This window comes from Oryx dammah, unplaced genomic scaffold, assembly GCF_014754425.2.
Source record: "Oryx dammah isolate SB20612 unplaced genomic scaffold, SCBI_Odam_1.1 HiC_scaffold_1, whole genome shotgun sequence".
NCBI lineage: Eukaryota > Metazoa > Chordata > Mammalia > Artiodactyla > Bovidae > Oryx > Oryx dammah.
Window position 1 is genome coordinate 73,620,817 of NW_024070185.1, and position 12,513 is coordinate 73,633,329.

The window sequence follows — 12,513 nt, forward strand, 5'->3', positions numbered from 1 at the left end:
GAGTCAGACACGACTGAGCGACTTCCCTTTCACTTTTCCCTTTCACGCATTGGAGAAGGAAATGGCAACCCACTCCAGTGTTCTTGCCTGGAGAATCCCAGGGACTGGGGAGCCTGGTGGGCTGCCGTCTATGGGGTCGCACAGAGTCGGACACGACTGAAGCGACTTAGCAGCAATATAAACCTAACAATGTGCTTGAAATACACTGTGAACAAACAAAGAAGTTCCTTAATCCAAGGAACTAGAGTTAAAAGGCAAATATTAATCAAATAATCCCACAAATAAATCATCATAGACCATGATAAATGCTGTTTAAATAAATAGTCACAAGCTGTGAGAGGACATCACCTGGGGGCTTGACATTCTCAGACAGACTATCAGAAACATCAGTAGGTGAGGTTTCTCTATGGAAGAGAGATTTACATTCTGAAGGATAAACAGCAGTCGCCTAGGACAGCGGCAGGGGTAGGGGTAAGGGAAGGATGGTGGGGAAATGTCCAAGCAGAAGAAGAGCGTGTGCGAAGACCCCAGGGCGAGAGAGGGCTCAGAGCACCTGAGGACCTGAACTAGCCCAGAGTGGCTGATGGCACAGAGTGACAGGAGAGCGGGTCAAGATGAAAAGGGCAAGGATCTTGGCCTTTATCCTATGAGAATGGGGGCCACTGAGATTTTTAGGCACAGGACTGACATGACGAGATCATCATCATGATCACTCAGCTGCTCTATGGAGAATGAATAGAGAGGACCAGAGAGGAAGCACACAGGCCAACCCAGGAGATAAACAGAAAGAGAAGAGAAAATGAGAAGGTGTGAGCAACCCCATGTCAGTTGGGACAAAAATCAGTAAAGATTAAGAACATTGGCTTGGAATCAAGCCGCCTAGTTTGTGTCCTGGCTTTGTCACTTACTCTATGATCCTGAGCAAATCACCTAAGCTCATCTCTAAAACAGGGGGAGTATCTATCTACCTCCTGGACTGTGTGAGGATTAAATGACTAACACACCTGAAGAACTTAGAATGGTATCTGGCACACAGGAACTTGCTGTGGCCCAAGACCACACAGCTACTACATATAAACAGGTAAATACTGAACTACTCTGGTTCAAAGTTGGGGGTGGGCCAATGGGACCCTGAGCCTCGGCCACTTGCTACCACTTTGTCCTAGGCCCCATCCACACAGCCCTAAATTACTGGGGTTTCACCGACTCCTTCTCTGCCAGATAAGACTGGCCTCAGAGTGGCCTTTAGGAGTTATTCTCCTGGGCACTGTGTGAAAAAATGGGGGTAACATCAGCTGACCCATTTAGGAGGCCATTGAAGTACACAGACCACCCCTGACTTCTAGACTAGACTCTCAGAAGGCTTCTGTTTTTCATACTTGATCAACAAAAAAAAGTTTAAACACTCTTCTGGGATTTCCCTGGTGGAGCAGTGGTTACAACTCCATGCAGGAGCATGGGTTAGATCCCTGGTCAGGAACTAAGATCCCACATGCTGTATGGTAAGTCCCAAAAAAAAAAAAAAAAAAGTTTTAACACTCTTCTGTTTGCTGATGTGTATATAAACTGCTTTATTTTTTAAATAACAAATGAAGGGGGAAAGGACCACAAAACAGACAAAAACAACCTCAAAGTAACTTGAAGAAAATGTAGATCTCAGAAGGGGATGGCTCGTAACGCCTTTGAAGGAACTCCTGAGAGGTTTATGGCTGCCCTCACTACCTGCCTGCTGCATTTACTCTGGCCCCCTCACTGCCCCTCGTAAGCCAGGGTCTGACCTGGTTGCAAGCAGAGATTTAGTCAACTCTGGGTTCTAACCTTCTAGAGGTGTGCTTGGGAGCAAGGCAGTCCATATATCAACCACAGGCCCCACTCCAGGAATGAATCAGAGATCTCATGACCTATGGCTGATCAGGGTCACTGGGAGCTGAGGACAGGGTCATGAACCCACAACCAGCCAGCTGTTTCAGAATCAGGTCACATGAGAGACACTCGGGCTACCTCTTCTGACCCATTCCCGACTTTCCTCACCAGACACGGGCTCCTGGTGATTCTGGTTTACACAGATAGGTTTATGGGATCATAAGCACAAAAAGGCCTCATGGATCTGAAGACCAAAATGGCCGATAAACTCAGAACTACTTCAGGATACATAAGAGCTCTCACCAGCCCAAAGAAAGCATCCAAAGGTCCACAGCTGGGAAGACTTGGTCATGGGGGCTCTCTCCAGACAAGGTGGGCTGCTGGACAGCACAGATCCACAGAGACAGAACGAGAAGCTGACAGGAGGCTAAAGATTGTACGGACGACACTTGTTCATTGAGAGCGGGTTGTAAAGAGAAGGAAAAGGCAACGGGCCGATTGCCCCCAGCAGCCCTGGGGAAGGCAAGTAACTTCTGTTCCAGAGATGGCAGAGCTGGTGGGGCTGTTCTTCAGCGCAGCATGGCCTTCTCCCCCCGACCTCAGTCAGCGAGGGCCAAGTTTGTGGACTGCAGTCGCTCTGTCTCCTGACAGATGTTCTGCTCCACTGTGTCACACTCAGCTAAGAAGTCCTAAAAGATAAATGCAGAGTAGTGAGGGCCACTGGAGGCCAGCCAACCCATGCCAACCTTAGCCACAAGAGGTTCTCTGCCAAGCCACTCTGGGGAACCCCTGGGTGACTGACTCAGGCTAAATGGGTGTGTGGGGATGGAGACAGCTCAGGCCCCAGACTCAGGAGAGGGAAGTGACAGCGCTCTCGGTTAACAACCTCCAAAGGGTGCTGAGAGGAGAGGAAGCCCTGCCACTGAAACGGCACGATTTCAGAGGACCCTGTTCCACAGGAATGGCACCTCCTAGAACTGCATAACATGTCAGCCCTGTCTGCTCCCCAGCAAACTTCTTTCCCGATCAGGTTAATCCAAATTCAATTACAGGGACATGAAAGGAGCTCTTGTGTTCTGGGTTCATACTGAGAAGTAACAACTGAACAGAACCCCCACCACACATGTACTCTGCCCTACTTTGAAGAGATACATGCACTTATGCACGACACTTTGTGATGCCCTACCACACAACTCACCTGAATCCTTTTCACCAAACCCTTCCTTTTCATTCTACTGTCTTTGAAATTTTCTGGCAGAATCTATGGAAGAATAAGTTGACATATAAATAATCTGAGTAAGTGAAAATGACATAGGAACACGTCAGAAACACCCATAGCACATCAAGCTGGCCACAGGTCACCAATGTGGATGAAAGGCATTTTCAGGAGTCACTTCCCTGGATCTCTGTCCTACACATCCCTTTCCATGGCTCTCACTCCATAAACTCTCCTTAGCTCTCAAGGTCTGGATCATAGACCTATAGCATGGACTTTGTCCTTTCATCGTTTTCTGTGCATGGATACTGTGTCCTGGCTGGGCCACAAGCTCACTGTGGCATGAAAAGCATAGTGCTTTTCTGCTCTTCTTTACCACCCCCTATACCACCTCCCCTCAAGAATCCCAAGCAAAATAGTTCACCCTAAGAATGAGGTATCAGGGGAGAGACATTATCTCTCAAAGGGAACATGGCATCAGTGATTCCTAACCTTACAGGAAACCTAATAGGAAACATCAATGATTCCTATTCCTAGCCTCCCAAGAGGTGGGTCTGACTGTTTTCTGTACAGGTAATGGGCCCAGTGGAATGTCAGACACAAGAGTGTCAGGAAAGTGACACCCTGTACTTCTCTGACCCTGAGACCATGGATCACTTCGGTCCCTGCTTTGGGAGGATTAGATGCTACTGTACGTGTGTGCTCAGTTATGCCCGGCTCTTTGTGTGCAACCCCATGGATTGTAGTCTACCAGGCTCCTCAGTCCATGGGAATTTCCAGGTAAGAATACTGGCATGGCTTGCTGTTTCCTAGAAAACTTGTCTCCTGCATTGGCAGGCAGATTCTTTACCACTGCACCACTTGGGAAGCCCCTTAGATGCTACTATTACACATAAATAAAAATGACAAAAGCCCCATGTCAGTGAGATAGGGGAAATCAGGAACTGTCTTATCTTTCTGCATATTCACCAAAGACTTAGCAGTGTCTGGTACACTGCCCAATAGGTGCCCAGTACCCTCAGGCAATGAGTGTGATACCGAGACAGTGAAACTGACTAAAAAGCCATCAAAGGAAATTAGCTCTTCTCAGCTGAGTATTTACTTACTAGTGTGTCAATCTCCTCCAAGATCTTCATAAACTGCTCGATCGTGGCTTTTACTCTCCTATCAAGTTTGCAGAGAGCTTCAGCTTGCAAATCCTTGGCCAGAAAACCCTGTGGAGGAATGATGCATTATTCCAAGTGTTTCTTTGAGGCTGACAGAAAACTCCAAGCCCAGGCACTGATGAAGCAGCCACACCCTGAGTCCACGTTCCCCAACAGGCTGGGCCAAATTGCAGGCCCATAACTCTACCTCTTGGGAAAACCGAAAAGCCAGCCCTGGGCCTCCTCAAGCACTGTAATAGGCTGCAGGCCCCTCTATCTCACGTGGCCTACTGGGGCCACAAATGCCTCCAGAGGCCTGGCTCTGCTAAAGCCCCCAGTCACCAGTGAATACCTGTACATAAGAGGCAGATATTAAGAGCACAGGGTTTAGAGTTTGATAGGCCTGGGCTTCAATTCTGACTGCTGTGTACTGGCTGGTAAGCTTGAGCAAGTTCCTTAACCTATCTGTGCCTTGCTGTCCTCATTTTTAAAATGGAGATCAAGGCATTTCCTTGGCAGTCCAGTAGTTAAGATTCCATGCTTCTGTGCAGGGGGCACGGGTTCCATCCCACATTGGGGAATAAGATCCCACATGCTGAGCAGGCTGGCCAAATTAAATAAATAAAATAATACAATGGAAGACTTCCCTGGCGGTCCAATGGTTAAGAATCTGCCTTGGGGAGGAAAAAAAAAAAAAAAAAAGAATCCACCTTGGGCTTCCCTATTGGCTCAGTGGTAAAGAATCCACCTGCCAATGCAGGAGACACAGGTTTGATCCCTGATCCCAGAAGATCCCACATGCCAGGGAGCAACGAAGCCCATGGGCTACAACTATTGAGACTGTGCTCTAGAGCTCGGGAGCCACAACTACTGAAGCCTGTGCTCCCTAGAGCCTATGCTCTGCAGCAAGAGAAGCCACTGCAATGAGAAGCTCAAGTACCGCAGCTAGAGAGCCACCTCCAAGCACCCAACTAGACAAAAGCCCACACAGCAACGAAGACCCAGCACAGACAAAAATACATAAAAAGAAATGTATATGTATATATAAAAAAGAATCCACCTTGCAATGCAGGGGACGAGGATTCCATTCCTGGTCAGGGAACTAAGATCCCACATGCTGCTGGGCAACAAAGCCCATGTGCTGTAACTACTGAGCCTTTGCACTCCAATTAGAGAGTCCATGCGCCCCAATGATAGATCCCACGTGATACAATGAGGATCCTGCGTGAGGCAACTAAGACCCAAATAAACAAGCAGCCAAATAAACAAAGGCAAAAAGAAAAAAGCAAAAAAAATAAAATAAAATGGAGACCATACATACACATCCCAAAGGGTTACCATGAGGATAAAGGGAAATATAAGACCTTTAATATGAGTCCTGACACAGACATATTGCTAACAAATGGCAGCACTTACTTAATTGTTTTTATTGAATTATCTGTTTATTCCTGTTACTTAGCCTAATGATCAGTTAGCTGGTGACAACAGGTGGACAGCAGGGATCTCTGAGGATGTTTTCATCAAAATCAAAAGCTACAGATGCAGATTTCACAACAAGTAATAAAATAAGCTACTGATTCCAACCGAAAGAATTTACTCTACCAAAAAATGAGAAATGGCCAAAAAAGATTTAAGAGGACATTCAAAGCAGCATTACGCATAATGTTAAATAACATTAGGTGATAAATAATAAATAATTGGTTAGGTAAACCATGATCCACTCATGTGATGCAATATTATACGAGTTTTGAAAAGGATGATCTTTTTTTTTTCCAGTCAAGACATTTTTTCTTTATTGAAGTATAGTTGATTTATAATACTGTGTTAGTTTCAGGTATACTAAGTATGATCATTTTTAATGACATGGGAAAGTGTTCAATTCCTTAAACCAAAGAAAGAACTATTTACAAAGTATACCTAACATTATACCAATTTTTTTAAGATTAAAAAAAACAGATTCCAGGTTTCAGTAATGGTTATCTTTGAGTTAGAGGTCTTAAAGGTAATTATTATTTTTCATATTGGCGCCCACATGTCTTCTTAAAAATTGTGTACAATCAGTATGCAGTACTTTAGTAATTAAAACACAATCATACATCCATTAATGTTATAAAATGAAGAGATCAAAAATAAATACATGGTTTGAGGCCATAAGTAATTCTAATTTGGTTTCAGTACTATAAGGAATTGAATAGGATGACCCCTCGCCAATATCATGCTCAACTTGGACATGCTATGAATCAGTGTTCTTTGCCTTGCCAAATACATTATAACTGACTAGACTGAGAGAAGCTATTTATTCTATTTAAGACAACACATTATCCTAGCATGGCAGGTGTTCTCATAGGAACACAAATGGATGCTGGCTGGGGTTTGTAAATAACAATGATGTGCTTACAAAGCACTTAGAATGTGTCAGCCTTAAACTATGTAATTGAATCCTCATAACAGCCCAAGAGGGAGTTACCATCATCACTCCCTTTATTACAGAAGAACTTGAGACAAAGGCAAACTTGCCCAGTTACAGAATGGGAAGTCAGGGTCTGAACCCAGCGGGGGCTGAAAACAAAGTTTGCCCTCAAAACCACGCATTTGTGTCTCTAGAGAATTCTTACAGAAGGCAGAAAGTCAAGTCTACCAGGAGAGTTACCTGCTGGATTCCAGCAAGGTCTTTATTCAGTTCTTCCAGCTGGTCAGCTATCTTCTCCACAGATTTCTCCAAATCTTTCAGCTTCTTTAGTTCAGCTTCTTCCTCCAGACTGTTCTAAAATGTTAAGAATAAAAATAAGTGAATAATCACCAAAAATAGTAGCTTCTGTCAGGAAAAAAAAAAAAAAAATCTGACCATAAGTGGCCAAACCACTCCCCTAGGAAAACATCATCTTAAACTTGCTGCTTCTTGGAAAGCAAGCTGGAGGATTATACACTAACGTTTTCTATCTACAAAGACACTAGAGGAGATAGAAGGTACCAGGTACATGTTCTGGTGAGAGAGCCCGACAGCTTGGGTTCAGAGAACAAAGCTGATCCATGAGCCAGATCTGACCTTAGCCTGGGGCTGACTACCAACTGCCTCCAGACTGAAGCCCAGAGTGTTAACTAATTATAGTGAACACCTAGCATGTGAGGAGTCCAGAAAGGTGAGACAGGCGGAATTTTATCCTTTCCTTAAGTGGAATTCCTGAGCTCTCTCATTCAATATGACCATGATGACGATGCATACTCTCATTGAGCATCCTCTTTATGCCGGGCATCATCCTAAGCACTCTACCTGCATTATTATTTAAGCCTTACCACAATCCAATGATGAAATTGAGGTAACTGTAAAGTAACCTAAGGTCACACAGCCCAAAGAGGTAAAGCTGAGACCTGAATGGGATTTGGCTTCTCACACCCCAGGACAACTCCAGCTGAGGGTCCTAAAGTTTCCTCAAACTCAGCCCTTGGGTTGCGCTCATTTTTCCATCACCGTTCTTCCTGGCCCTTGAGCAAGAAATCTATACTATTTCCCCTTCTTTCAGCTTCATTGGTAGCTAGCAGCTTTCTGCTTTTACACTGTCTCCCATTGTTCCTGCTGTCTCGCCTTGGTGGCCATATCCTGAGTGCCAGTCTCCTGGCAGTTCTAAGTCTGCACTAGACTTTCCTTGCCTCCACATTGCTAACCTGTGCCTTCTCTCCACTCCTGAATCAGCCACACCTAGCTTGAAGTAAGAGAACTTCATTTGACCAACAACTCCAATGTGTCACAATGTATTGCTGGCCCCAGGGTCTACTGTCAACAACCCTTTTTGTCACCAACTGACTCTTTTTCTCCCTCACTTCTAGTCTGAACCTTTCTTTCCAGCCAAAGAGGATTTAACCTCACGGGAGATTTTAGCAAAAAGAATGGTTAAAGGAAGAGAGGCTCCTGAAATTTGCAGAGTACTTATTTTTAAAATTTACAGGTCTGACAGTCTCTTGCAAATTCCTCTCCAAGTGAGCAGCGACTGCTTCAGACACCATTTTATCCAGACTGAAATTCCACCACCAGCACAAAACCCACATAATTGAGGCAATACAACCACTCCTAATTCCCAGGGTGAAAACCCTAAAGAACAGAAGCTGAAGGAAATGAGAACAATAAAACTGGTAACTCCACTAAACAAACAGTAACTACATTTGTGTGGCAAGCACTACTTCACCAGTGCCAAATCTGAGCCCCCAATTTGGCCTTCTAAACAGACACTCATGTATAACACCTTAGTCATTTGGCTCTGAGGTATTTCTGGTAGAAAAAGCAATCTACCTTTTTCCCAATTAACATAACCCGGCAACCATTTTGTATTCCAAGTGCTGACAATGGCATCTCCATTTCCTTCAGAGATTTTCCTGAAAAAAGAAGACAGTTATGTCAAATGTAACTTGTCTAACAGTGAAAATAGACTTCAGCAAGGGTATAGGAAATAGTATGTTCACTACTGAGAAGAGGATGAGTTGGTGTAACATTTTTAGAAGGTTTCTTGACCCAATAACTTCACTTCAGATATTGATCCTAACAAATAACTGGACATGTGCCTGAACAATAACTGTTACACAATTATTATTATTCCTAACAGTGAGAAACTGGAAAGTCAAAAACTCAGGAATAGGGTACTGATTACTATACATCATAACAACGGAAGACTTTGTAGGCACTAAAGCTCATTTTTCAGGAAACTTCAAAGCCACAATATGTGCTGATGACCAAGTGTTATAAGAAGATCACAAGAAATGATCCTAGTTTTATCCACTACAGAGACAAAAAAAAGCCACAAATGAGAACCCACACTTCAGGATGCCAGGACAAACAAACAAAGGCTGGACAGAAATATACTGAATTGTTATGAGGGGTTTTATCCAGGAGAACATTTTCTTTTTTGTGTTTTCCTCTATTTAGAAACATGAATTTCTATTGTCTTTATAATTGTAAAATGAAATGCTTTTAAAAAGAAAAGACAAGGAATTACAATATGAAGTATAAAAGTAAATGCTTCCCATCACTAAATTCTTCATGATTGGTACCAAATGGGATGAATTTAGCTTCATCAGATACAAAATAATGGGTTCTCATGGGAATGAGAAGACCAGAGAATGGGGATGGGAGTAGGTGTGTCCTGGCAGAAATCACCATATTCCACTGGGCCTGCTACATCCAGGTCCTTTAAACTAGTCTGCTCAGTACCTTCTGTGTCAGAACTAGGCCAAGCACTGAAAACACAAGTATCTCTGCCCTCATGTATTGTACCAGAGAAACCAGATGTTTGGTGACTATGGAAATAATTATTTAATAGTAGTTTCAATACAAGCTATGCAGAAGTGGAGGGAGTGCCACAAGAATATACACTGGGAAGAGGATCTAACTTAGCCAGGGAAGACTGCCCGTGTGCCTCATCAAAAATGGTAAGGTTTCCGCCACCCTCATGTGACTTCAACTCTAATACCTGTGCATGTGTTTACAAGTGTCCACTGCATAGTAGGTACTCAACAAATATTTGTTGAAGGAATGACAGAATTAACAAGCAAATAACTGTCCTAGATTGAAAACCTAACCTTACTGTTAGGTAAGGTTAAATAGTTTTAAATAGGCTCAGAGCTGGAAGAGAAAGGCTTACCCTTAAATATGAGTTTCTGAAAAGGCAGCGGAACCCCTGTAGCCTCTTCAACAACCTGGGCCAGGTCTTGGACAATTGGCTCGCTATTGCCTTCTTGTGGGGTAACTTGAAGATCGTGCTTCTCATTGCCTGGGAAGAGAAAAGTGTTGAAGAAAACACAAACCAATAAACAGAGGCTGACACTTCATTTTCCCAGCCTTTAAGACCTGCTCAAGGATTTTTGTTTCCTTGGGAATTGTTATAGGAACTAACAATATCAGTGATATCAGCTAACATTTTAAGCATTTAACATGTGTAAGGGGCTGACTAGACTTATTTTGGAGAAGGAAATGGCAACCCACTCCAGTATTCTTGCCTAGAGAATCCTGTGGACGGAGGAACCTAGTGGGCTGTTGTCCATAGGGTCGCACAGATTCAGACACAACTGAAGCAACTTAGCGTGCATGCATGCATTGGAAAAGGGAATGGCAACCCACTGCAGTATTCTTGCCTGGAGAATCTCAGGGACAGAGGAGCCTGGTGGGCTCCTGTCTATGGGGTCGCACAGAGTCAGACATGACTGAAAGGACTTAGCAGTAGCAGCAGCAGCAGGCTTATTTTATGCATAATCTTAATTAATCCTCAGAACAACCCCATGAAGTACCCATGAAGCCGGTATTACCTATTATTCCCCATTTCACAAATAAGCAAAATGTGAGATCAGTCCAGTTAAGACTTGCCTAGTGATACCCATCTCTACAATCAGAACTTAACCTCAGATCTATCTGATTTCAAATTCTGTGCTTTTCTTTACAAGCCATCTGCCTCCTCTGACCTGACTGTCCTTCTCCTCTGTGTTGTACTGGGCGAGGAACTGTTTCTATCTCCTTTGCTATAATGGGCAAGGAACTGCTTTTCTTCCAGGTCTCTCCCACTGGACACACCTGGACACATATGGTTGGTGCCCAGAAAATAAATAAGGGGGACTTCCCTGGTGGTGCTGTGGATAAGAATCTACCTGCCAAGGCAGGGGACACAGGTCCAATCCCCGGTCCTACAGGTCCAATCCCCAGTCCTGGATGATTCCACATGCCATGGAGCAACTAAGCTCATGTCCACAACTACTGAGGCTGTATGCTGCAACTACTGATACCCGCATGCCTAGAGCCACCCCAGTGAGAAGCCCGCACATCTCAAGGAAGAGTAGCCCCTGCACGCTGCAACTAGAAAAAGCCCGAGCAAAGCAATGAAGACCTAGTGTGGCCAATAAATAAACAAATGAGTGAAAAAACTCAAACAGCAGAAATTTCTTTTTGGAGCAGAGGTGCCAACGCTTTTCTGGACATGTGGACAGCAAGGGCGTGGCCTGTGTCCAGTGCATCACGCCAAGCCTTAAGCCTACTCAACAGCCATGAAGTCAGCGGGACAGGTGTTACCAACTCTATTTCGCATAGAAGAAACCAGATGCCTAGAAAGAAGACATCCCAAGGTCACCCAAATGTGCAGAATTCTGGTCTCCAGATTCTTGAGGCCCTGGGGTCTCCCCTAGTTGGTCCTGAGGAAACCTTATGGACTCAGCTCCCTGGAGAACCGTCTTTGCCTAGTTCTGTGTCAACTCCAACAGCAGACAGACCCCAGGGGTACCCAGAGTGTACGCTGGAACCCACGCCTCACTCAAACAGCACACATGAGTTTTGACTCCTGCACACAAGTAGATGTCCAGATACACAGCAGTCATAGACAACATGGCTAAATACAAGCCAGGCACAAAGGCCCACAACAACTGTGCAGGCACACCCTAAGACATACAACCAGGACCACGACGTGAAGCATCAAGGATCTAACAAATGGCCTGAGACAAAATACACCTGCCACGTGGAAAGGTGTGTTGACAGGAGACCAGCAAAAAAAAGAAAAAGCCGGTCCCACAAGATCCCACTCTTCTGGACTCCAAATACAAGGACATACACTTCGGGAGGGCACGCGACCAAACCCAGAGACCCCACCGGACTTTCGCGGCCCAGCACGGAGCCCACCCGGCAGCCCACGCTCACTGTGGGTGACGGTCACGCTGAGCCCGGCTGCCGCCATTTCCTCGCTCCGGGCCACCTCTTGGCTCCGGGCCACTTCTTCGCTCAGGACCACCTCTTCGCTCGGGGCCACTTCTTCGCTCAGGACCACCTCTTCGCTCGGGGCCACCTCTTCGCTCCGGGACACCTCTTCGCTCCGGGACACCTCTTCGCTCCGGGCCGAGCGAGGCCGTGCTTTCTTTTTCACCCGCGGCCTGCGAGCGCAGGCGGCGGCGCCTCTGGTGGATCCGGCATGCCCTCTGGTCACGCTCCGGACGGCTGATTTCTGGGAGGGAGGCGGACCTCGCTCGGCTGGGGGCACCGACTGGCGCGGCTCCCGGCCCGGCCGAGGCGCGCGCCGCCGGGGACCCAGCCGCTCCCGGTCGCCTCGCGGTCTTCGCGCGCCGCCGCGCTCCGCCAGACCCGCGCTTGTCGCCCGCCCAGCGATGGTAGCTAGCTTGGGGCCCTCCACCCCAGTTCGGCTACTTCCCCGCCCCTCCCGGGCCTACCGGCTCCGCCCCTTGGAGCAGCCCGGCTGCTGCCGGGCTCTATTCCTCTGAAGCCGCCCCCTACCCCACCCACTCAGCCGAGGCCCCGCCTGGCTTATCTGG

The 12,513-nt window shown here is 46.0% G+C and overlaps 1 protein-coding gene across 2 annotated transcripts; it reads right to left on the reverse strand.

Moving 5' to 3' along the window:
* Window positions 1–289: 289 nt before the first annotated feature.
* LOC120866209 (BAG family molecular chaperone regulator 1) lies at window positions 290–12,424 on the reverse strand. Of its 2 annotated transcripts, XM_040243784.1 has the most exons (8): window positions 12,015–12,033; window positions 11,888–11,942; window positions 9,855–9,983; window positions 8,510–8,592; window positions 6,875–6,988; window positions 4,186–4,293; window positions 3,062–3,124; window positions 1,552–2,552 (listed from the first exon to the last, which is right to left on the reverse strand). In XM_040243784.1, exons 2-8 carry the CDS (start codon window positions 11,922–11,924, stop codon window positions 2,463–2,465), a joined length of 624 nt encoding a protein of 207 aa, XP_040099718.1. In that variant the 5' UTR covers window positions 11,925–11,942; window positions 12,015–12,033; the 3' UTR covers window positions 1,552–2,462. The 2 variants fall into 2 exon arrangements, with proteins under 2 accessions (XP_040099711.1, XP_040099718.1); XM_040243777.1 differs by having other exon boundaries at window positions 290–2,552; window positions 11,888–12,424.
* Between the last annotated feature and the right edge of the window lie 89 nt (window positions 12,425–12,513).

What these genes read in the sequence shown, in the direction of transcription:
- LOC120866209 (XM_040243777.1), bottom strand. Translation starts at nt 11,924, where the DNA reads ATGGCGGCAGCCGGGCTCAGCGTGACCGTCACCCACA. An exon ending in ACCTTGCTGGAATCCAGCAG is followed by an intron (nt 4,294 to 6,874) that starts GTAACTCTCCTG and finishes ATTCCTCCACAG; the next exon opens with GGTTTTCTGGCCAAGGATTT. An exon ending in TGGAGGAGATTGACACACTA is followed by an intron (nt 3,125 to 4,185) that starts GTAAGTAAATAC and finishes ATTCTTCCATAG; the next exon opens with ATTCTGCCAGAAAATTTCAA.